This window comes from Anas acuta, chromosome 9 (genome assembly GCF_963932015.1).
Source record: "Anas acuta chromosome 9, bAnaAcu1.1, whole genome shotgun sequence".
NCBI lineage: Eukaryota > Metazoa > Chordata > Aves > Anseriformes > Anatidae > Anas > Anas acuta.
Genome location: NC_088987.1, coordinates 2447878 through 2472872, shown reverse-complemented (window position 1 = coordinate 2472872; position 24995 = coordinate 2447878). Strand labels below are relative to the sequence as shown.

The 24995-nt window shown below is 45.0% G+C and overlaps 1 protein-coding gene and 1 long non-coding RNA gene across 2 annotated transcripts in view; both read right to left on the bottom strand.

Annotated features, from left to right (window-relative positions):
• The window catches only part of LOC137861176 (uncharacterized), a 78041-nt gene extending 61435 nt beyond the window's left edge, over positions 1–16606 (bottom strand). Inside the window, exon 1 of the long non-coding RNA XR_011099448.1 lies at positions 16459–16606. This is a non-coding gene — a long non-coding RNA (uncharacterized lncRNA). The remainder of the gene's footprint in view (positions 1–16458) is intronic.
• A 3019-nt stretch (positions 16607–19625) lies between these two features.
• OTOL1 (otolin 1) lies at positions 19626–23269 on the bottom strand. Its single transcript, XM_068692206.1, has 4 exons — positions 22942–23269; positions 21822–21911; positions 21257–21328; positions 19626–21135 (listed from the first exon to the last, which is right to left on the bottom strand). The coding sequence occupies exons 1-4, from the start codon at positions 23267–23269 to the stop codon at positions 20240–20242; spliced, it is 1386 nt and encodes a 461-aa protein (XP_068548307.1). The 3' UTR covers positions 19626–20239.
• Positions 23270–24995: the final 1726 nt, after the last annotated feature.

Below are 24995 nucleotides of genomic sequence, written 5' to 3'. Positions count from 1 at the left end.
AGTTGCTGGAGAAGATGCAACATCCTTCAAGTCTTTGTAACCCTGTTCAAACCAACAGGATTGAGTAAAATCAAAATCAGACCTTTAACATACTCTGTTTTTCTAGTGATTAATGGCATTGGAAGAACTCAACAGCTACTGCTGGCTTTAGGTCATGCCCCAGGCAGAGCCCAAGGATAAATCTATACCACTGATTAAAGAAAAAGGCATTATATGGATTTCAAATGCTTGCAACAAATTGTCCATAAGAAATCCACTGGCTAGAAAGTATTTGCAGAATGTATTAAAAGCTAACACTGACTTACAAGTGAACTCAAAAAGTCTTACTGTGTTCTCAGACAATTTGGAGAGAGAATGTTATAACTTCCTCACAATCATTATACATTCACCTCAAGGGTCATTTTAGATACAGATACACGCAGGCTATAGGATAAAGCAGGCGAGCTGACACCGAGTAAATCTGCATGATCTCAGCAGTAAAAATTCCACTATGGATCAGCCTGGAGTTCACCAACAAATCCAACACACCATTTCCTTAGTAACGCAGTTTAATGATGGACTTGGCAGTCCTAGGTTAAAGGCTAGACTAGATGATCTTAGAAGTCTCTTCTAAATTCATGAAACAGAATAGCAGAACATATTCTGGCTTTAGTTTAAGTTTATAAACAACTGAGTTTACCTTGGACTTGTCAAGCTGGTCTGATCAATCAGTATATTGCCTAACAGCAAAGCCCTTCGGGAGCCACTACTCCACTCCCATTTGGTTGCTGGTACATTACCTGCTAAAAGCAGACCTTCTGCTCTTGCCTGCTTTGTCGTGCATTGCATGATTTGGGGAAATTTATTTAAACTGACTGTTTATCCTTATATATAAGATAATTTAAGATACGCAAGGTTTAAGTATCACTTTTAAGTACTTTGCAATAGTGATATAGAGACTACAGCACACTTCAATCATGTTAAGCTGCAAGAATATCCTGTCCATGGCTCAGAAGGAAAAAGGAGAGCTCATCATTAGAGCATGGGTACAATTTAACAGAGCTCAGTAAAGGATGATGTACAAAGGGACACAGGAACATGATACACTGTGAGAGCTGACAGAATGGGTTATTTAACTACTTTACTTTTTAATCACTTTTTTGAAAGGGATAAGCAAAAAAAAAAAAAAGAAAAAAAACATTTGCAAATGGCTCTAGCTGGATTTCTGGTGGTCCTACTCAGAAGCATAAGGAAGACTTTAACAGCAGAGAGAATCAATCATTGCTGCATCTGAACACTGTCATTACACTGAATGGAAGAACTGACAAAATGCAAATCTTTTCTTCTTCAGAAATGTCATCCTTTGCATTTTGTCTCCCTTCAGACTTCCCTGGTATTAAAAAGCTGACTCTGCTTGCGAGGAAGCAAACGGCATGAAGACACCTCCATTCAGGGGAGCTTGAAGGGCTGTCAGGGGTAAGAAGCAAAGTAATCAGCAAGAGCAGGAAAACCAGCACACGGCGAGCTCCCACTGCAAAGCATTAAAAAGCCCCTGTAATAGGAGACAAACCTCAGAAGGTGTCAAGTCGAGAAATGCTTTGACAAAGTTAATGCACAAATAAAAGGTAGAATATTTGGGGAGAGTCAGCAGTGGAAAAGAAAACAATTTATACATAACAAACTCCAGTAAATGCTCAAAGCATGAAGTGGGCCAGACAAAGTTTCAAGAGAGCTGCTGGATTATAAACACACAACCTAGCAAAAGTCAGCAGAAGAGGAGTCAGCCTGCTCCTTTCTGTGCCACCCCAGAGCAGGTCGCAATGCCTGTGTTACAGTGAGCCCGCCCAGGCCCAGAAGCACTTCTCAAAAAGCAATTTAAGGTTTGATCCCATACCCTGGATAGCTCCAGGTGGAACTACCCATTAATATCTCTCACTTTGACTCTTCTGGGGTCACCTGTGTTCACGTTGGCCACATGCACCAGGAGCACCGAGCACCCACCAGCACAGGGGTTAGCACTGCAGAGCCACTCACATTGTCAAAGCGTCCTCAGAGCTTGGCACAGACCGGAATTACCAACCTTACTGAGCTCACTGATATATTGCAGTTAGCAGCCCACCACCAGCTCCATCCAGGAAGCCAGCATGTCGAAACAAAACATTTTTGCATAGCGCACACAGCAAATCACTCGCGAGGCTCCCTGCGGACCAGCCATATGCTGCTCAGCGCTCCATCCAGCATCGCACGTCACCAACTCTTCCCCTGCACAACCCAGTAACAGCAGCCTGCATCACGGGGGAAATCACCCCACAGAGAGCCTACGGGGCCAGCTCAGGATCCCACCGGGTCCTGTGGCACAGCAACAGCCCAGAGCCACTCGCAGGGAGGGAGATTTACTGGGGAGGCCTCACAAAGTGAGCCAGCACTGAGCCCTCTGGAGAAGTCGTCCTCAAAGGGCAGGTGTGCCACGCAGAGATAAATGTTATCCTTCTGCCTCCAAAGTTCATTCGTGTTGATAGGAAGGACTCCCTCGGGCTTCAGTCCTCGTAACAGGCTACGCACATGGAGAGGATCCAGCGAACGATTTGAGCTACACCTGAGTGATACGGCTCAATTTGGCTCTAAATAGCTCCTTGTTATCCAGGGCGTGGAATTACAGATTTCTGTTCATCGCATGTTTTACCACACACTCCCCACAAGTTCAGGAGCTGCTCTACAGCTTTCTGGTGGAAAGAAAAATGGTTTTATTTACATTGATTAATAAAGTCTTTGCTCAGATAATGGCATTTCTAGCATTTGCAAATTCAAAAACACTGTAAATCCCTAAAGCTTCCCTGCTCTAAGTCTTTTAAATCTTAGGCAGATTTGAAGTCACTTTAAATCTCACGGAAAACGATTCACCATAAATCCCTGCGCAGCCAGGACGCCTTAGAGACATTTGGGCTGATAAGAGCACCGAGCCAGGGTACAGCCCATCCCATCCCAGTCACATCCTCCTCAGAGGAGGGGCAGGAAATTGCCAGGTGCTCCTGAAGCACTACAGGAAAACCCCATTATTTGCCAGAAGTATAATGTCTGCCCCACTAAACCTTGGTGTTTTTACCAGGGCTGACTTATTAGTATCACTTAGTGACACAGCACTCAGAAGAAACTTTTGCAATAATACCCCAATGACTGGTAATAACTTTTACATATTTCAAGGTGCCCACTATGAGAGATTTTTTCATTAGGATGAAGTTGTTTAGGGATTTTCAGTCACCCTCTCATTTTGCCCAAATGAAGTCCTAGACCCATCATGCAGCATTGGGATTATGGTAGAACAGCATGGGGCTCATTTAGCAGGTTACTCTGCATATTCGTCTGATGTAGGAGCACCTACATCTTACAGCAACTTGAGAAAAATATCACATTTAGCTTTTCTACAAAACCAAGACACTTTATCCAGTAAAAACAGGTCCGTATCATACAATATTGCTAAAAATATGCATGAACAAAGTGCTGAAATATAAGTGACAGTAGAAAATATTTTCCACCTCCATCAAAGCAAAGCTAGTGGCATTAAGCAACTCCTCCAATTTCAGCTCTGTGAAATGAAGCCTCCAGGAGCCTGTCTGCAGGGCAGCGCACATCTGGAGTGCCGCAGGTCAGCAGCTGGCACAGGCACCGAGGGCTGGGGATTCCCCATGTCAGGCTGCACACCTCTCCCAAAAGCCAAAAATCCAGGTGCTGCTTTCTGTACTGAATTTGGACTATTTCTGTTATCCGCGGGTTCGCTTCAGATGCTGGAACTGTTGAGATTCCTGTAGTTTGAGCTCAAAATAAAACAAAGATAAGGCTATGCTAACTAGATACCTTGTTTGACCGATCTGACAGTTTGTTACCAAAAAACTGTTTTCATTGTAAGGTTTGTTTTTCACTCAAGTGCTTTATTTTTGTTTTAAATTATGTTTTCTATGCCTTAGATCTTTCTAGTTTTACTTCTTGATTACTCTTTTTGGCTGCCAGGAAATGCTGTAACTCTAATTGTGTTGCAGATGAACTTGGTCTCCACAGGGAAAAGCAGCTCATACGTGTTTGTTTATTTTAAAGTTTTAAGGAAGGTTTTATGAGCCTGTGAAAGAATATATTTAGATGCGTTTTTTAAAGTTATTTTCCTTAAAGTGACTGAGTCAACTACAAATAACAATTATTTCCACTCAATTGGAGTTAAACACAGATAACAACAGTGAATAACAAATGGATAGTTTTACTTTGAAATAGCAAGAGAGATGGTGGCATGGCTGTTTGTAACTGTGATTACTGCTTTAATAGCTCCGGGTACTTTTTCATTATTATTGTTTATGTTATAAATGTTGAAACTCCATTTCTCTTTATACAGCCTAATTCAGGAGTAAGAGCCAGGATTTGGGCTGTAGTCAACCCCTTGCATAGCTGGATCCCAGAACACTTTCTGCTGTTTTTAAATGGCACAGGAGCCAGTCTGGTGGGACAGGCCTTGGAATTAATAGCTCAGCACAGCCCTTTCTCCCAGGGGGAAGAGTGGGCAAGGCAGGCTGCAAGAGCTGGGTTCAAAAACTACACACTGAAGCCAATGGCATGGAGAGCAGAGTGCCTCCTAGCAGAGAGCATGAAGACTGGGATGGAATAATAATAAATTTCTGTTCTTCTTTACTTTGTCTCCGGTGCAAAAAGATAGGCTACAGTTTTCACGTTGGTGCCAGGGTCACACACCCTACAGGACTGTAAAACTTCCCAGGAAGCTTTTGGCCAGGTACCTTGGATCACAGCAGCAGTAGCACAGGCTGGGATGTGCCCGTACCAGCGCCACAGACTGGGATGTGCCTGCTCAGAGGTGCACGCAGCAGAACAGGGCACTCCTTTCCTCTCCCATCCACAAAGCTCTTTGTCCTCCTGCCAAGGAGCAGTTACCCTTAATTCCCGTGTAAACATCAAAAGTGGAACAAATACGACCTGGGGAGAACACTGCACTCACAGACAAAGATCAGTACACCCAGTATTATCAAGATTCGCAGCAGACTTCCCCAGTTACACAATGAAAAAGTCTGTCTAAACTGTAGTTTCTGGAAGAGTGCTTTTAAATAAATTCTTCATAAAACCAGAACTGCAGATCTATCAAGCATTTTCGCCTCCAATCTCTTTATCCTCAGTATTTTCATCACCCAAATTCCTCTCATCTGGATTCACCAGTGGGTAACCCTCACAGCAGAGCCGTATTCAGCGCTGAATATTCAATGCACCAAAGATGGCAAATACTGTTCTATCTTCATGAGACCGTGATATTCCAGCCCTCTGCTTTCAAGTGGTATTTGTTGTGCCTTGGTATCTTTATACAATAACAGAGCAAAGCTACAGCCAATAGAGCCTGTGACTACTACTTGCACAGAGTAAATCCACATGAATAAATCTTATTAAGCTTAAAGGCAAGCAGTTACTGCACCTGTTTGATAGATTTATTATCCCCAAAACCTAGCGCACTGATGTGAAGTGCAGGTATGAATTGAGTAGTTATGCTGTACAAACAGCCAGCTATTAGTTATATTATGGAAACAACAAGAATGTTGATAAGATGCTGCATTGGGATATTTAACAAGTGTCAAAGCCTAAATTGAAAGAGGCATTTGTCTATGAAAGTCAATGAAGATATTCCTCCCCATATCACGGTTAAATTTCTCTCAAATAGCATACAGGAAAGCAAGGGAAAAAAGTTCATTTCCCCTCATCATCTTAATTAACTTCTTTCAGGTGCTACCACAGGAGCCAGATGAAGCTGCTATGGCTTTGAAGCTGACCCTGCCTCAGCTGGGTGGAGGGCTGAAGACCTCCAGGGGCATCTTCCCACCTAAAACACTCAACAGCCCCCAAACAAGCTGTGCACCCATCCCAACAGCAATCAGCAGCACATCCTTGTCAAAGCATCTGATAGAAGGATGCATGGGGACACGCCAGGCCCTCTGCCCACCCCTCACCTGTACAGAGGTCTGGCTCAAAAGCACAGAGCCGAGCTACTGCTCATGGTCAAGTCTCCGTTTTTAAGAACTTGAGTGGCACACGCTGCCTCTCCCCCCTAAAATTGTTTGACATTTGAAAGCCAGTGATTAAATACTGTAAAACAACCACCTCAGGGATGAAGAAAGCTCAGCTACCTTGTCGAGGTGGTCTCTCAGTAAAGGTCAAGCTGCGTTATGCTACGCATACTTCAACGCCTTCTTCATTGTAACTGATCCTCACATCTGGCTTCAGCCTATTCACCACGATTTAATTTATTTCCTCGCTGATGTTAATAACACTTTTGTCTCTTCTATGCCCATACTATTTATTTAATCTCTCACAATGAGACATTTTGCTGGTGTTAGTCATTTGGGTGTCCTGATGAGACAGAAGTTGTTCTTTCATACATATAAACTGTGTAAAAATCAGTTTTAAACCATTTGACTTTAAAGGCTACTTCCATTAAGTTACGCTGAATAAAAAACAATATGTTCATCTCTTCTTATTCCCATCTGCTCCAGCACATTTCAGAGAACATTACTGTAAGAGATATTTCCAGTGAAAAATAATTATTGCTATTCTAAAATAGCTTAGACTGGTGTGAGTGTTGCTGACAGCATTTAAGAAATCCTCACATTATAGCCTAATGAGAAAAGAAGTCTGTAGTATAAGAGGTGTTTTAAACAGAAATATCACTTATGCTTGCTTGAAGCTGAGCAACACAGCAGAAGCTAACAGCACAGACCCCACAGGAGGGAACCGACCTCCTCTCACCTCCCCATCACAGTCCCTCCCTGCTCCCCAGCCCAGCTCCCACATCACTCAGCTCCTATATTAATTAATATTACTTTTGTCTAAGAAATAAAAGCCCGGTTTCAAGCCCAGCCCTGGGGTTTGGGAAGCAGCCACTGGCGTGGCTTCAAACTTCAGTGTCTGAAGTTTCTTCTTGAAGAACGTGAAGCACAATAATTTCATAGAGCATCTTTCCAGAAGGGAAAAAAAAAGCCAAACTGCATTACAAATAAAGCATTTATTACTCTACTTGTAGTGTCTCTCTCTGCCACCAGATGGGCCAGGACTGCCATTCAGGTATCATTTTCCATCTCTTTTATTCGATAACTTCTGCTAATGCCTTTGGACCTCTGGACCAGGCAGATTGCTCAGGAGCAATTTCTGGCCCCTGTTTGTGGCCACCATACTCGCATGCCCTCAGCACCCATTTCTTCAGCTAGGTGGAAGAGCCCTGAGACTTACACAGCCTCCACAGGGAGCTGCACATGGACCCAAGCTTTACCTTTTGTGCTGTTTCTGGAGCATAAATCCAAGCCAACCTTCACCACAGCCTGGTGCAAGCAGAGGGCCCTACCTGGCCTCCATCCCTACAGCCCCAGCCAACTCCCCACGGCCCCAGCGTGAGGAAGGAAGGTCCTACACGGCATCTGTCGTCTTGATTTCTCAGGGCATTCAGTAGGCCAGACGAGGATTTCCTCGATGTGCTGGTCCTTTTGTGGCACCACATTGCCATCTGCTGTCCCTCCCCTTCCCTGGCAGCCTCGGCAATAGCCAGGTGAAATACAGCAGCACAGCTAGCTCAGTCCAAACAAAGCTGTTCAAAATGCAAATAGGGCCATGATCCATCGCTTATTTAAATGGATTTTAACATTTTAATTAACTATTTAAGAAATACAAGGCATGAACCTGCAAGGATGCAGTCGGATGAGGTGCTACAAACAAGAGGCTGCGTACAACAGCAATGCAACTATTAAATCTCAGTACTTCAGGGTGATGGTATGCATGGGTGTATCACTTGAATAGCTGCTTATAGCTCAGAAATTCCATCATCCAGAAACAAATTATGCTTTTTCTGTCGGTAACACATGTTCAGATAATTAAAAAATTTAACTGGTTCCTAAAGCAAACCAACAAACAACTCGCAGCAGATGTAATCTCCTGCTTAAGCCCCACATGCAGCAGACAGGCACACCTCAGCTACCTTGTTTTGCAGGCAATGTTCCTGGCTTGCCCTTGGTCCTGCTGCTTTTGTTTTGTATAAAACCTCTGGGAAAGGCTTTGTAAGGTACAGGCTTAAGCAGCAGCTTTGGGACAAAGTTGCCCAGAACCAGGGATAGAACCTGGGTCTTCACCACAGTGGGAAGTCAGAAAAACCTTCTTCAGAAGGTCATCCAGGCACAAATACTGAGAAAATAAGCCCAGCAAAGGGGACTGCCTCCTTGAGAGCTGGTATCCAGCCCAGGGCACTCTGATGGACACGGCTCTCCATTGAAGATGAGCACAGTTACCCTATTTGCCTAATGGTAACAGGTTTGTCTACAGGTACAAGCTGTACTGTTTCTTTTCTTTTGTCCTCCCTGCTTTACAAAACATCTGAGAAAACACAAGTTCAATGCATTTTCCTTAATCTCACGTGTCACAATCCCTGTCACAGCAGCTGGGCAAGAAAGACAGGAGAAGCAAGGGCCTGGAAGCCGCTCACTCTCCGGACACCAGCTCGCCTTGGATCTTCCTTCACAAAGACTCCTGAAGGCAGGAGCTCTTCTTGGCCCTGTTTTGCAGGTAGGGAAGAAAGCAGCTCCCAGAAATGAACCTCACCTGAATGAAAACCACCTTCAGCATGGCCCAGCTATCACTAGAACATGGGAAGCACCCCTCTTCACAAGTGGTTGTGTGTGTAATTTCACCATGTATTGACTTCCTTTGTCTGAGGGATGGAAAACAAAGCCCCTCATTAGTGATGGGGTCAGTCAGCCACTCCTTCAGCACTCCAAAAATGAAAATCCTAATGAGTAATTGGGAAGTGGCATTAACCATCCCTGCAGCCTGAGGAGACACAGCTGTATGCACAGGGGAGTGAGCATCACCCATTAACTGCCACAGAGAAGCACAGAACCAGTGGACCAGGTTACAGAGGCAGAAACCAACAGAGGAAAAAAATAAAAATCAAACACCAACAGGAACATGGAAAGAACAAAACACAAGGCTGTTTGTTACTAAATCTGTCTATCCTAACTTGCATGCTTACTATATATACATTGATCCTTTTTGCAGCTCACTGCAAGCTCAGGAGGAAGCAAACAGATGGACAATGACTTATCATTGGAGAGATTTGGATCAGCAACTTCAAAATTCAGATCTGTACAGGAGAAGCAAGTTAGTCATCCAAACAAATAGATATACCCTGGGGAGAAGAAAAATCTGGATAGCAAGAGAACTCTGGAGAAAAAAAAAAAAAAAAAGAAAGAGCATGGGCATGCAGAATACAAACAGCTATAAACTGAGTATGAAGAACGACAAAACAAAGCAGTTATGTGCAAGTGACTATTAAACTTTCGTTTCTTGCGTGGCTGCATTTTTAACAAAATGAAGGGGACAGTTTGAGATCTTAAGCACTGAACATTAGTCATTGTAGCACAGAGGTCCCTGTATTTGTTTCCTGGCTTTTTGTGCTGCAGAGGAGCGAGGCCATCACACCCCATGTGCCCCCAGCCCCTTCCCCTGGGCTGTTCATGATGCTCCCTGGGCTCAACCACCACCCTGCATGGTGTGTGCTCACCAGGGTCAGACAAAAAACCACCTGGTGGGACTTGTGCCCAGAAGGTGAGTTACCCTACCTTGTGCATCAGCAGCTTGATGGGGTGAGATATTCAGGATACATTAACGCCTAGAGTTTAATATTTAAATTAGTAGGGCGTTAAAGTCACAGAGCACGATCCCTTACACAATTAATAGCTTTCCTGGCGTCATTTCTCTTTGAAACATTTCAGATCAAGCAACCTTGCCAAGGCAGAGGATGGTCTAGAGGATTTCATCATCTCTCATGTCAGTGCTGTGTCATTACCTTCAGTTCACATTACAGATTATATGTAACACACGGTGTCTAGAAATAGCATATGCACTGCAGGTCCTCCTCCCAGACCCCGTTGCTTTGCACCTGTCCAGAAACTGTTTGCCAGATCCACAGATGCAGATTCCAGTAAGTCAGAGGCTACCGTCTTGTTCAGACAGAGGACACCAAGATAAACTGAGATATCATTGACATTTGCCCTTCGCAGAAGGGGAGAAAGAAAGGAAGGGCTGCATGAGCATTAAGTATTCTCTCCAGGAGCCCGTCAGACACCTGGATTACACTTGGCAGTGAAAGACAGTTACACCAGTCCCTGCTCTGTTTCCATCTACTTGGTAAATTGACAGGGTTGAGCTACTTGCTAGTCTGGCAGCTATTTCCCACCCATCAGGGCAGCGATAGCATCAGAACCACAAACAGGATTTACCTGGGAAACAAAGCCAAGGAAAGGCCCAAACCAAAATTCACATTGGCATAGCTTGAATAGACAAAGCTTTTCTCTTCGGGTACCTCCAGATGGAAGTTGTGATGATTGCTAAAACCAATTTATTATTTTGGTGTCATCAACATTCAGTGTCTCAGAGAAAACATTGGTCAGAAAGCATACATTTTTTAAATACAGCCCACATCCCATTTTGACCAGAAAACTAACCTTTCTCTATTAAGAGGAACTCCTGAAATTTTCTCTTAAATCATATATAGTTGGCTGCCTAAGGACTTTGGGAGCTTGAACACTGGAAGTCAGGGTAAGAGAGGCAGGCTGCACAGACAAGGAAACCCAAGCTTTTATCCTGAGCAAAAGCAGAAATATTCCAACCTTTCAGCCTGCCTGCTCTAGTATTTTGTTCCCTCCTTCTGCCACAGAGCTGTGCTGAGTGGGTAGCATAGGTGCACAGGTATCAGGAAGTGACCCAAGAACAAGAGTATCAAAGCATTATAAATACTTGCTCTGAAATTATTTTCAGTCCAAGCATGATACCAGACATGTTTGGTCTAAGAAAATGCATCATTCTAGTTACTTAAATTTGAAATCTAGTTCTTCATAAATGTGAATATTTGAGTGCTCATCACCAGGACTCTCCAAAGCACCACTCATTTTATATGGAGAGGGGCTCCAGCATCCTTTTGCCAACATCAGTCAAGGAACAGAGCTGAATGAAAGGAGCAGAACAGTCTGAAGGTGCAGTTTACTTATGATCGGAGGCATTCCCATCCGCCTTTCAGTTATATTTAGCACACTGCAGAGATGGAAACCTCCACTTACATCTGTGTCAGCCCTGGCCAAGCTGTTGGCGAGTTCATAGTTGCTCGCTCTTTCCCTCAAGTCATCATCGCAGGCAGAAGTAACACATGCATCAACTCCCTTCTCCTCATTTATTATCCAGGAGAAGCAGAACTAATTAAATATCAGCCTCAAACAGCCAATTCTTTCAGCATGAGGGGGATTGTGAAAAATTCTCCCATTAGCTTCCCATGCAGCACCAGAAGAGCTAAGTTAGAAACCCACCAGCCTGAAGACATTTTCTCCTGCAATTTGCATTTTAATGGGAGAGCAGAGGACTTATTGCTAAGTGCCAGGAGCCGACAGAGCTGTGCACATTCAGAGGGTCTAGCTAATAAATGCACTGACCCATATTTTTCCACATTTTATGGGACAGTGGGGAAAACTGCTGAAAGAGCTCATTTGCAGCCATGTTAATTACACTTTCTGTGGGAAAGCAGAGGAACATGCCATGAAGAGCTACCTGCAGCTGCATTTGTGGGGCAGTTTAATCTACTGTGGAGAGCAGGTAATGGCATGCTGGAAGGACCCTAAGTCCTCTGACAGATGGACCATGGGCCGTGGTGGTCGTGGTCAGGCCCTGATGCTCCCAGGCCATTCAGCCTACTTGCAAAGCCATAAAAGCAGCAGAGCTTTACTTGAAGGGTGAAAATGCTGCATCTATACCAAGCTTTCTTGTGTAATTAGGGCCTTCCAAGTATCCATTACAAACTAAAGAAGAGTTCATAAAAGTTCTCATCTGTGGCGTTCACTTCCTCTGATCTGGCTCCGGCCGTGGCTCCCAGGCAGGAGTTTGTGCTCCTCTTGTCACAGTGGGGAAACGGGCAGAGCCCGAGGGAGCCCCCGCTGCCCTCCTGCTCACCAGCTATCAAAAGCAGGGCAGCTCTGCAATTTAAGAGGCATCAGCTTTCATTACATACATCAGAGCCCCTCGATCCATCTCCTGAAGCAGAGGAGCGAGGCAGATGACGTTGATACATACAAAAAAGGCAGGAAAGCGAGCTACAGAGCTGACAGCAGAACTGCTTAAATTAAAGGGGACAAGACAGCTGATGGAGGGTGAGGTTTGTCCTCTCATCTGCCAGAGCTCTCCTAGCCCTGCAGAAACCTTCCAGAGCTCCTGGCACAAACCCACAAGAGGAGCCCTGGGCACAGGCTGCCTGGTCTCAGGCTGCCACGGCTGCACATGTCCAGGTTTTGCTTTTCCCCCCTTGGCCTTCCCAGTTCCCACTCTGAGAAGACATCAAAATGCTTTGCTGGTTATTGCTCAACCTCTTCCCTAAAACATCAGTGCCTCCCAGATGGTTTGAGAGATAACACCACAGCTATCCTCTGAGGCAGGGAAATGGTGCTCCGTTTTATGGATGAATAAAATCCTTGCTGAGCTCTCACAAGAAGCTGAGCCCAGCTCCTCAACCCCCCTACTTAATGCCTCCAACATCAATGGAGGAATAGAAAAGAGTTAATGGCCTCCCCTGTGATCTACAAGCATCCTACAAAGCTATCTTCTTCAGTTTACCCACTGGAAATGGAAGGTTTAGAAAAACTGGCACCAGAGATTATGCCCAGGACTGCATATGCCCTGCCAATGAGAGCCGCCAGCATTGCACCAGCACCTGCCCCTGCAATCCCATGGGAGCAGAAATTACACACTCTCTGACCTCTAGGGCAAGGCAGTAACCAGGAAGGGAGGTTTCTAAATTGTCCCTATTTAAGCAGTCACACTAAGCAACCGCGTATTCTAAATACTGAACACATTGCATGGGAAGCAGATCAAATTCCAGATTTTTGAGGACTTGGTAGGAAAACAGAAAACCATCACACACACCTGGGCTATTGTGGCTGACCACCATAACCAATAACAGAGCAAAGCCCCCCAAACCATCTCTGCTAGGCATATTTCAGGAGTGCCATCAAGAGCTGCAATCCACATGCCACAGAGGTACTGAAAGCTCTAAGAGGATTTGTCAGGTTTAACAGCATTTTTTAATTGGGTTTTGATACCATAAACTTAATACTTGAAATTGTAAGATTTGTTGTGAATGGGAAGAAACAGAAACATCTCTTGTGCTCTCAACCTTACCTCTGACGATTGAGTTTCTTCACTTACTACAGAGAAAAACATTCTGGAACAAGCTGCAAACTTTTTTCCTCCAGCCATGGCATTCTCTAGGGCCACAGCTGTTCTGAATGTAAATCCTTACAGTTTGTGTTTGTGAAGTTATTCTCTGTAACCCCAATCTTAAACCTCTAAAGCCAATTTACTGTTCTGTATTATGCAGCTGAATACCAACAGAAAAAGGGCAAGAGTCAAAATGGAAAAACAACAATTTAGCTTGTGAAAGTGATTGTTTTATTCTAACATTTTATTGACTCTTTAAAATGGAACAAACGCCAAGACTGTGAGGATCATAAGCAGATATCTTTATTGACTAGGTTGGTACCCTTTCAATACCAAACCAATGAATAATTATGGCAGACAATTGCATTAAGCTGGCCACATATCTGCAAAGACCCTCTAGCTTAATAAATTGTTATGGGGCAATGAAAGTTTACGTAGCTGACTAGAAATGTCAGAATAGCATTACACGGGCACCATAAAATAGAGTATCGCTCATTTGAATCACAATCCAACTAAAATCAGCCCCTAAGCTTGCTTTTATGACCTTGCCCTCACAGCAAACTCCAGTTTTCCAGCCCTTTCTCTCCACTTGGTGACTCAGCATGGCTCCTTCTCTGAGCAGCAATAAACTCTACAGAAGTAGCTTTGACTTACCAATAGCTTCTTTTTTTCCCCCCCATTGGAGAACAGTAGGCTTAAGGTATAGAAAGAAAATAAAGGTGAGCAAGATGCAACTATAGGGAAGGTTTAGAAATAAAGTAAGGATGGATGTTTCCTCTACCAGGCATGCACCAGCAGTTTTCCCACTGCCTCATAGCTCCTCCTATGAGAGGAGCAATTAAATCCTCACTAAAGGAGACATTTACGTCGATCTCTTACCAGATCAGTGCAAGAGAAAGAAAAACAGAGCTGTCTCTGGTCACCTCCTCTCCCAGAGGTCTGCCTGACTCCCTGCAAGAAGCAGAACTGGGCTAGAGCAGTCCATGTGCACCAACCCTTTTGCAAAAAGTTCTTGTTTCAGACGATTCATCTCCCATCAAACACCTAAAGAGAAAGTCTGCAGCAGGAACAGGAGCCTTCCACATTTATATAGGGCTTGGCACGGCAGGATCTTGGAGGGGCTGCCAAAAAGTTAAACATATCTGTTCCAAACAGCATCCACCAGAAACATGGAAGGGAAACTGAAAATAAGTTTTCAGACTGCATCCTACCCCTTCTGTGCCTGGCTGCTATGCTGCAATCTGGAGTAAGGAGAAACTTTAGGAAAAACACTGATTTTCATCCAAGTCAACCCAGGTTTTTCAGCATCACTAGTGGAGAGGAAGGAAAAGTTGGTTCTCCTAGCAGAAGCAATTAAGGACTTGCTGGGTGGCTCACACACACAGCATGTATAGAAACCCCATTCCAGACTATGCAGAGCAATATTTTTTTTTCCCCCTTCTGGAACTGCCTTGACATGTAAAATATTTCACTAAAATAACTCTTTGAAAAGTGATCCATTACCATAACATGCCACTGTTGGGTAAGAGCCTTCTCAGGAGAAAAAAAAAAAGTACCTGGAAAGCAAGAAAGCAAGGAGAGGTAGAGAAATAGAATTACAACAGTTTACTGAAATATTTTGGTTAAAAGCGTAACACTGAATTAGATGCACATAAGTGTTACATATGCAGTTCAGGCTGGGGAGGACATGGAAAGCAGCCAAGGAACAGCTAGGAGCCAAGAGCAAACACGTTCTGCAGTCCCTGCTATAAAAAAAAAAAAAAAAAAAAAAAAGCAGAAACATGACAGCTACCCAAAAACCTATTCTGTAAACTCTTCAAATGACACCACACTCTTTGCAATAAATAATCCCAAGACAATTTTTTCCTGTATATTATTTCTGAAAACACCAAGCCCATTAGCCCAACCAAGTCACACCTGGCCCCTATCCCCCGGAGGCATGATGGGGATTTGAAATTCAGCTCCAAATTTTCATTTACCAAGCAGAAGCAGGAGTCCTACTTATTGCTGGCCCTCTCTTTGATTTCTTTCCCCTAAAAAACTTTTCAACTTTACTTCGCTAGGACATGACCACAATCTAAAGGTGTACAAAGCCCAGCTGAGTCAGCTCCCTTAAACACAACACACCGTGGCTTGTAATGGAGCTCATCATTGCTGGTTCATTAATTTCAAACAAGATATTTGTTTCATGAAGACATCTCAAAGACTTTAATTCTAATATTACTTATTCCTTTTTTATTATTATTTTAATTTTAATTCAATTCAAAGTCCAAAGAGCCTCAAGCAGATTGTTTTGGGGGTTGTGAAACAAAGCTTGAACTGAGAAGAACCAGCCAGAATAAATCCAGTTCACTTTCTATCCATCCTCAACTTTATCTCATGGAAATAAGAAGTTTGAGGTTTTACCCCAAATTTAATGAACTAAAAAAAAATTTAAAAAAAATTAAAAAAAAAAGTCTGACTGCAGCAAGTAGAGTTTTACCCAGATATCTTCTTTATTAAGACAGAAAGTCTCCACTCAAAAAGGATTAACTGAAAGAAGATAAGAGCAATTCAAAAAAATCATTAAAATGGACATAGTGATCCAAGTTTACCCTTAAAATTGACTTTGCAACATTTAATACACGCACCTAAGTCCAGGCACCTCTACGGAAGACCATAGCTCTTGTTAAACCAGACCCTGTAACACCACGCAAGAGTAACCACATTCCGTCCTGAAATTAAATCATTGCATCGCGCCATTCTGAAACAATCTCACATAATACTTCTGAAACCCTAGTCTCAGAGGTACAGCTTTGCAGATAGGGCACATAAAACTGTGATAGAGCTCTTACTGTGAATAAATAATGGTGGCTATATCTAGAAAACAATATCAGCCTACACACAGCTTGATAGATATCCTCTATTAAGAAGCTCCAGCATTTTACAAGCATGCTAGATAACTGGCAGTGATCACACTATAATCCATTTTAATTCACACTGAAAGGCATATTTTCTCCTTCCAAAAGGGATTCTTTCCACAACCAAGCAGATACCAGCAAAGTTACATGTCTCCAAAGAAAAGGTGAGATATATTTCAACTAAAATACCTGAAGCGGGATTATTATATTGTATTTCCAAACCTATTATGAATTCCTGTCTTGAAGTCACTAAAACTCATCTATTTTTACCCAAACCAGCCAGTAAGAGCAAGCACTTACTTACCTAGCTACTGCCAAGGACCCAGCACATCAATCTCGTGGGGAAGACCCTACCAACTCCCTTCCTTTTTTGGGTGCTTTCTGCCACCCAAAAACACCATCTCAAAACCTTCCATGCAGGCCACATTATCCCTTTTATCAACCAGCACAGCAACCCTAAGGCTCTGCAGGTGGCCCTCGCTCTGGGGCAAGCCCAGCTCAACAGGTGAACAAAGTAAGAGGCTTGAAAGCAAGCCCAGCTGCTCACAAACACTGGCACCTGGAAATCCAAAAACCATGAGCAAGAAGCACCAGGAGAGCCAAGCTACTCCCTGTAGGACACTGCCTCCAGCATTCCTCTGGGCAAAACCCGCAGCCCTGCCAACACAGTTACAGAAATTGAGTTAATATTATGGCATTTGTGTAACCTCAGAGATGGGGATGGAAAGGCAAGGAAAGATCCAGAGGGGAGGTGGGCATTGACCTAGATTTGTACTGTGGGTGCCTCTGACCTGCGCCACGCAAGGGCAAGTTCAGCTCTGGCCTGACACCACGCCGGACACTTCATGGGCCTGGGGATGAAACTGATGGCATAAAGCAAAGCTGCACCAGCTTTGGTCTTTATCAAAGCATCAGGAGTGATTTTCCTTCCCATCAGCACACGCTGCTTTTGGATGTTAAGAATTTTGCAGCAAGTCACGACCATGCAGGGCACCTCCCATCCTCCATCTGGTATCCCTCACCCCTCCCAGGCTTTATATGGAGGCCTTGCTTGTCTAACATGGGGCTCAGGGACATTTTTGCTATCGAGGTACCCAAGTTCCTCTGTAGATTTAGCCCTCAAGATCCTCATTAAAGAAGCAGCTGCTTTTTATGTCCTTATGTCAGTTTGGAATAATTTTTCTTAGTTATTGAAAACAGCTGCTCTTTGATTAGCACAATGAGCATTTATTTTCTCTTATACCAGTGTCAGACTGCTTCATTGCAACACAGACAGGAGACACTCAGTTTCACAAAATAAATCTATACTAAGTAGAAGCACAAGTGAAACGGAACAAATATTTTGGCATTTGTAGCCACGGCATGCAATGAGACAAAGTACCTCTTCAATCAATTCACTCACTGTTGTTCTGACATGGCGTGAAAAATGAGGAAAGCCATATGAAAATGAGGGAATTTTTAATTCTCCAAAACTTTCCCCCGGAACAGTTTGCTTCAGTTAAGAGCTGTTGGAGCAGAACGTTTCACTAGAGCACCCCACAGCAGGGAGACTGCAAATGCCATGGTTTAAAAAAAATATATGGAGAGAGAGAATTAAAGGCTTGAGTTAAGTTTTGCAGCCAGATTTGCTCAGGGACACTACCTGAGCAGGTGGAGGTGCCAGGATGCTGCAGCATCTGGTCCCACAGGCAGCTCCATGCCCGTCCTACAGCCCCAAGTCCTTTCAGCAGGTTTCACGTAACTTTTAGAAGACAGAAAAAAAAAAAAAAAAAAAAAAAAAAAAGCCCCAGGAGTCTCTGCTTGTAAAAGGAGGAGGTTTGTGCATGTGTTTGCATTGAAATTTTTGACTAATTTGGGGCAATTCATGAGCCCAGCTGTGGACTGATCTGATTAGCGGTACTAGGACTAACAAACAACGCGTGGTTTTGCCAAGGCTCTGAAGTAGAAAGGATAACAGTGTAGAGAAACAATATTTTCCAGGCATTACTGTTAATTCTATTTAATATTTGATGAAGATAACTCCCTCTCTACAAAGATCTATATTTATCTAAACTACTGTTCGCTGTGCTTTACACAGGCTCAACTTCACAAGATACTTGTTTAATGTGTCTTAATTAAATCTGAAAAGAAATTATTTCAAAATAAACACAGAATGGATGTGAGCACACTTTAAATTCAAAGTACTACTGGCAAAGCTGTAGATCCTAAGACACTTATACATATGAAGGAGCTGCGTGATATTTCAGTAGCTTGTCCTGCATGCTTCTCTGCCTTCCCAGTCAGGGTTTCAAGCAGAAATACCTTCCACTGGTATTAAGTTAATGACAAAAATATATATATGTAGCATAGAAGCCAGCTCAGAGTGCCATTACAGCTCTCCCATATCCATTATTCGAGCTCAGAAATGACTGGGGTTGTGCTGTGGGTATCCCATATCCTTCCTTAAGGTCTGTGAGTCCAGACCTTTGCATAGCCTGAATTGTCTCCGGCTGTTCCTATTAACCTGCTCTCAGGGCACCTCCACAGGATTTAAGCAGCCCAGAGCCCCCTAATCTGGCTGGGTATATTTTGTGCAGGGATGTCTGTAAGGAAGCAGGAGCTCTTCCAGCTAGTGTGGTGCTGCCAGCTCTTCTTTTCCCCTGACAGCCAAGCAATTAATTTATGGAGAGGATTAGATCTGAGCAGGTTCTTGTGAGACCCCACATTTTTGCATTGCTTTCTCAGGAGCATTTGTAGAGGTTATTTATATAGAAAGTGTAAGAAACTTCAGCAGGAGAGGAGAAAATTGCTAGTCAGATGTCCGTATACCACCATCTGTTACAGGGACTGTAGGAGAAGCAGCATGAAGGCACAACAAAAGAATTAAGGGTGTTGTGACAGCAGGAATCTGAAATTATTATTATAACTTGTTGTTTTTCCTCAATATTCAACAGCTGCCAGGGAATTCATAAACTGAAATCTGCATCTTTTATATACTTGGTACTCTGAATTTGAATCACATAGGAGCTAACTCAGATTAAGCACCGAATTAAGTATCAACTCTTTGACAAAGCTGGTTCATCTCATATTTGAATTGCTGATGCTGAAGTGGGGCTGAGAAGCTGATGAGTTGAAGCACCCTTTGCATTTACCAAATAGATAGGATCAACCTTTTAAAATTGCTTTGTTTTTATCTTAAAATTTAACAGCGGTTCTCCCGTGTTAATTTTCTCAGCATATATAAAAAGTCTCAGGAACACTCGACCTTGGTGCTGTGGAAAAAAAAGAAATGAGGGACACGATTTATGGTGGTATTCAAATAGCATATGGCAAGCATGGTGGCAATTTAAGCAAGGAAGGTGGGAGCAAGGGAAATAGTAGCCCAATTTCCATGCCCGTGTTGGGGTCAGACCCAGCATTCATCACATCACTGGGAAAACATCCCAGGCTTGTGACTGCCTGAGAAGAGGAGCAAATCCCAATGCTACTGAATGCTAATTATGGGATCTCAGCTTTATTTTTTTTTATGAAAAAAAAAAAAAAATCATGACCAGTCTAAAGTACTACATAATTCTGATTCAATGACAAAATACTTGTATATTTTTTCACATGATTTGAAGAAACCTACTGCTCGTGCTCGCGTTGGATTAAGCTCTACGAATCAAACTCTACAACCTTTGTCAAAACTGTGACTTTCCAATGGTTACCAGTACTGATGGCCGGAGGAGTTTTGACCATGCAAGGATTGCCACAGCTGGCTTGATTAAAATTTCAGTTGGATAAGGAGCTTCATCACGTAATTTGATAATGCTGGTTACAAATCTGAAGCCCATGATGTGAAGCCCCCTCAGGTTCCCCTTCCCCATGCTGGTCCTGCAGGCCTTTGGGCAGTGGATTCTCTTGGTTATCAGCACCTGCATGAAGGACATGCCGCTTCTTGGGGCTGCTAGTTAAGAGAAATCCCTCTTTCACAAACATTTTGTAGAAAAATCACAGAACCTAGAAACTAAACCAATACACTGCGGAGTCGCTGAACTGATACTCATTTCTCCTCTGGAGGGAGGGGAGAGAGGCATGATCCTCAGCAACAGCTTTGCCCTCTAAACCTACAGCAGGATCTCAAGAACATCTGGGTACAGGAGGAACCCCGTGAAGACGCTGTCATCCTCGGCGCTGACGTAGACCCCGTTCCAGTCCCGCGCAACCTCCAGCCATACTTGGTCGCCCGCACTCAGCTTCAGGACAGTCAGGAAGGAGGCCTGGTCGATCTCCTGCCCGTAGAGCGTCTCGCGGGCCTTGGCCACCTTCCTGCTGCGGGCCACCAGGCTGACGCGGGCCGGGCGGCCCCTCACCGTCAGGTGGTAGGCGAAGACGTACGCCCCGGGCACGCTGCAGTTGAATTTCCCGGTGGAAGGGTTGTAATCTTCCTGGTCGTTGTACAGAATCTTATCAAACCGGATGGGGACGTTGGGCGGAGGGAAGGGTTTGGACAAGCCGGCGCTGAAGGCTGATCTCAGGAGCTTCGCGGCATCCCCTCGGGACCCCTTTGCCCCGCGGGAGCCTTTCCTGCCCGGCGCCCCGCGGCCCCCCTTGCTGCCAGCCACCCCCTTGGGCCCCGAGGGTCCCGTCACGCCAGCGGGTCCCAGGTCCCCTTTGTCACCCTTACTTCCCTGCTCGCCCTTTTCTCCCTGCTTTCCCTCCGCCCCCTGAATGCCCTCAGCCCCCATCTCCCCTTTGCTGCCTTTTTCTCCCTTCATCCCTCCTTCCCCTCTTTCCCCCTTTTGGCCTCTCCCCCCCGGCTCCCCACAATACCCCTTGTCCCCCATGTCCCCCTTCTCCCCTTTGTCACCCTGTTCTCCATCCACCCCCGGGTCGCCGGCGTCCCCCCTGTCTCCCTTGTCTCCTTTGGTGCCGTTCTCACAGGTGTCCCCCTTGGAGCCCTTTTGTCCCTTCAGGCCGGGGAAGCCGTAGCTGCCCTTATTGCCTTTCACTCCAGCTTCACCTAGGACAGAGCAGGGGCAGAGAAAAGGTTACAGCATTAGTGTAGGATAGGATATCCATCACCAGCAGCAAAGGGACAGGCCAACGCACTGTTCATGGCTTTCCCGGCCCATGTTACGTACCTTGCAGCCCAGGCTTGCCTGGATAACCAGGGTTTCCACTTATTCCTCGCTCGCCTTGCTCCCCTTTGCCTCCTAGGACATTGCACCATTAATATGCCATTTGTGACACTGTCTGCAGCGCAGAAATCATTACACAGAAAGTGACTGGTACCATTTTGCATGGGTCCCTGAGCACAAGGAGCAATGTTTGTTTTCCAGAACAGACCTCACAACCCCCAGCTGCATCGCCCAGCACCAAGCACCACCGTGCAGACAACTCCGTATCGTCCTCATGTCGGATTTCTGCCCCCAAATGAGGGAAAAACTCCTCAAAAACAAGGAGTTTTGAGTGGGACCTTTATGAGCAGCCATAAAGATGGCTTTATGGCTTTCCGGTACAACCTGCACACACCCCACCACCACCCAAGTTATTGTCCCTCTGTTCATGCCATGCTAAATCTCGCAAGGTGTCAATCCATATCAGCATAATCTGCTTCCTTTGCAAAAATATTTTTTCCTACAATTCTGTGGTATCTGCTGAGGACAATAGCACTTGTTTTCCAAAGGAGCAGTTCGTCTGCTTTACCTCTTTCTCCTTTAAAGCCTTTGGGACCTTGAGGTCCTGGGGTTCCTGGCACACCTTGCACACCAGCATCTCCCTTCTCCCCCTTAGGACCTGTAATGTAATCACATCAACAAAGTTATCTTAGTAACTCAGAGGTTTAACTTTACAGAGAAAACGTGTGATAACAGCTAAGCAACACGCCATCAGGGGATGCAACAAGGGCAACCCTGTTTCCATCACCCTGGTAAGAGCTGGCTATTTTATTTGCTGTCATATGGCTGATGCAAACCAAATGTGAGACAGACAGGTTTGGCCTGACCCTGCCCTCTGTGCATTGCAGCTGAAACCCTTGTGGGGCATAAAGGAGAGACAACAACACAGCACGGCTTCCACTGGCATTGGTGAGGATGCCCTGATCTGGCACGCAGCTCCCCAGCCCTTGTCTTTTGCTGCTGCAATCCCCAAATCGTACAGCTTTCCTTTTTGCTCTTGGCTACAGTTAAAGATTTTTTAAAACCAACTTTCAGCTGCCTCAAAGCTGCAGGGGCTCAGGCATTCATAAAACATCAGAAGTAATCTGTCTTTAATATATGAGCACATCCAAGCAGCTCCCATAGCTTAGTAATTGCCCCTCTCCTTAAAAAGAATTAAATCTGCAAATACACAAGAGGAACCTTGCAGGTGGCTCCATGCTGCACAAGGAAAGGCGAGCAAGCCAGCTTTCTTTTCAGCTTTCTTTTAGTTTACTTTTCCATCCACATAGGATCACGAAGCTCCTGGTGCCTGTCTGAGGGCAGGCTCGGTCAGCTGGAGCCATCCCAGCACAACGCATCTGACATGAGAGCTTCTCCATCAGCCCTATGAGCACAAACCCCTTCCACAGCCCATATAACTTCTATTAGCTGTGGAAGCTAACGGAAGTGCAAATCGCTTGAGTACATTGTATTAAAAAAATATTATTTCCCCATTTTTGCCAGCCTTCCCCAGCTGAGCAGTTCCTAGCTCCGGTATCAGCGCTATCAAAGCGAGCATTTGCAGACTAACGCACTGCTCGTTATAACCATTAGATTTTGGCACTGCAGACATCAGCCAACGTGCTGAGATGCCTGGTGTGAGCCAACCGATCCATCGCGGTCTGCACCTGGAGGCCCCGGCTCCCCCGGCGGCCCCCGAGGCCCGCTGGTGGGGGGACAGCAGTCGCAGCAGTTGAAGAAGAAGTCGGCCGTGTCCAGGGTGTCGTTCTCGAAGGGGAAGAGCGTGGTGGCCGCCCGCACCACGGGGCTCATGGAGGGCAGCTGGGCTCTGCCCGGGGCTCCCACGAGGGGGGCGAGAGAAGGGTTGGCAGCACCCGGTGGAGGGGATGGCTTCGGCTTGGTGAATCTCAGTGCCGGGGTGACCTTCGCTGCTGCCTGCGTGGCTGCCACCAGCAGCATCACGGCCACAGGGACGGCCACCGGAGAGCTCCACATGCTGGCAGCTGTAGGAGAAGGGGAAGGCCATAACGAAGTGCATGCAGCACCCTCTGCACCCACTTATCCCCATAGAGCCCGTGTGTTCTGCACTCACCCTCTTCATTCCTGCACTCTTCCCTGCATCCCTTTCATTATACTTCCAATTTTTTTAATCCAGATCATCACCTGGTTTCCTTTTAGCATGAGAACCATGGCCCATGTGCATCACAGCTGACCTACACACAAGCCATAGGACCTGTGGCAGTGCTGGGCCCATCTGCCTGGCAGGTGGCCTTACACAGCGTCTATTTTATGGGGAAAGTAAAGCAAAAACTGGGAAAATCCCCTGCCTGCCCACCCCTGCTGCCTGCCACCCTACAGAGCACTTGCCATCTGGCTGCTCCTGTTAGCTCCGGGAAGTGCTCCCAGGGGCATCAGGGGACCCCTGAGAGCGGCACGATCGCTGCCACCACGATGTCTCTTCCATTCATACGATTAGGAAAAATTCAGTAATGATTTCAGAGCCAAACACAACCACACGCCATAAAAAACGTATGCTATAAAAGAATAAATGAAACGAACATTAAAAAAAAAAAAAAAAGAATTCAAAAATTTCAAAGTAATTTTTTTTCTTTGCTACTGACTGGGTTCCCAGACTTGCACATTCTTTTAGTGCAAATTCTCAGGTCCATTCTTTTAGTTTTTAAAGAGGTGGTTTGGCTGAACCAGAAAGAAAAGAGCAAAGTAAGAACTGCCTGTTTTTTCCTATAGGACAGATGACGCCTCTCAGATGACTTGTCATATAAAGCATCTTTGTTTCTTTCTTAATCCCGTGTGTCGGCCTGTAAATACAAACAGAACAGACTCCCTTTCTTGCTGAACCTGTAACCTAACCTTCCTATAGCAGCGGAGGTGCTTCATTACATGAGAAAGCCACCGGGAGAAACGCTGACTGTTCTTGCCATCCAGAGGGCAAAAGGACGGGCCCACCCAGAGCTGGGTGTCTGGGGGCTGGACTGGAACCTTGCCATGTTCAGGAATTCAGTTTTAGAGGAACAGCTCGTGATGTTCTTATATAAAAAGGCAATTCCCCTACAAGACTAAATAATTTAACAGCAAACATTATCCACAAAAAATGCCCAGTGACCACAGTTGCCCACTGCTGCCATCTGTCCCATTCTTCACCCCAGCATCTCCAGGAAGATAAATTATCACATGTAATCATTGCATCCCTTCTCACTATACAAGGTGGATTAGGACGGGACACCAGGCACTATTTTTTGTCACAACCTCGCATTTGATCCCAACCAGCCCCTGCCAGCCTCACCATGAAGCTTCCAGGTGCGGGAGGGCAGAGCTCAGCGCAGGCAGAGAGCAGCCAAACCCCACCACCAGTACAGAACCACCACCACGGACTGGGAGGGTCAGCCAGCTGCTGGGGAGAGACAAAAGCAAACCACTTCTGCAACGGGGCTGAAAACAACTATTTTCCTGTTGCATAGCCAGGTGGATGGATTGCCATCAAGTACAGGAAAAATATAACTAACAAAAAAATATACCTTACCCGTCTGTGTAGAAAATAAATTGCTCAGAGCAAGGAATCATTAGACAGGTTTTAATTACAATGGGCAAGCCTGTTCCTAAACTAATTATTCTTACATATAGAAATACATTTTAATAAAACTGGTATTTAGGGTGTTTTCATTGTATCAGCTCACCACCAGTGATTCTGAAGCCATTCATC

Bases quoted from the DNA above. Each gene is read 5' to 3' on its own strand.
- OTOL1 (XM_068692206.1), bottom strand. From the start codon at position 23,269: ATGTGGAGCTCTCCGGTGGCCGTCCCTGTGGCCGTGATGCTGCTGGTG. The intron at 21,329-21,821 runs GTAAAGCAGACG...GCAATGTCCTAG, and splicing joins AGGCTTTAAAGGAGAAAGAG to GAGGCAAAGGGGAGCAAGGC. The intron at 21,136-21,256 runs GTACGTAACATG...GCTCTGTCCTAG, and splicing joins AGGCAAGCCTGGGCTGCAAG to GTGAAGCTGGAGTGAAAGGC.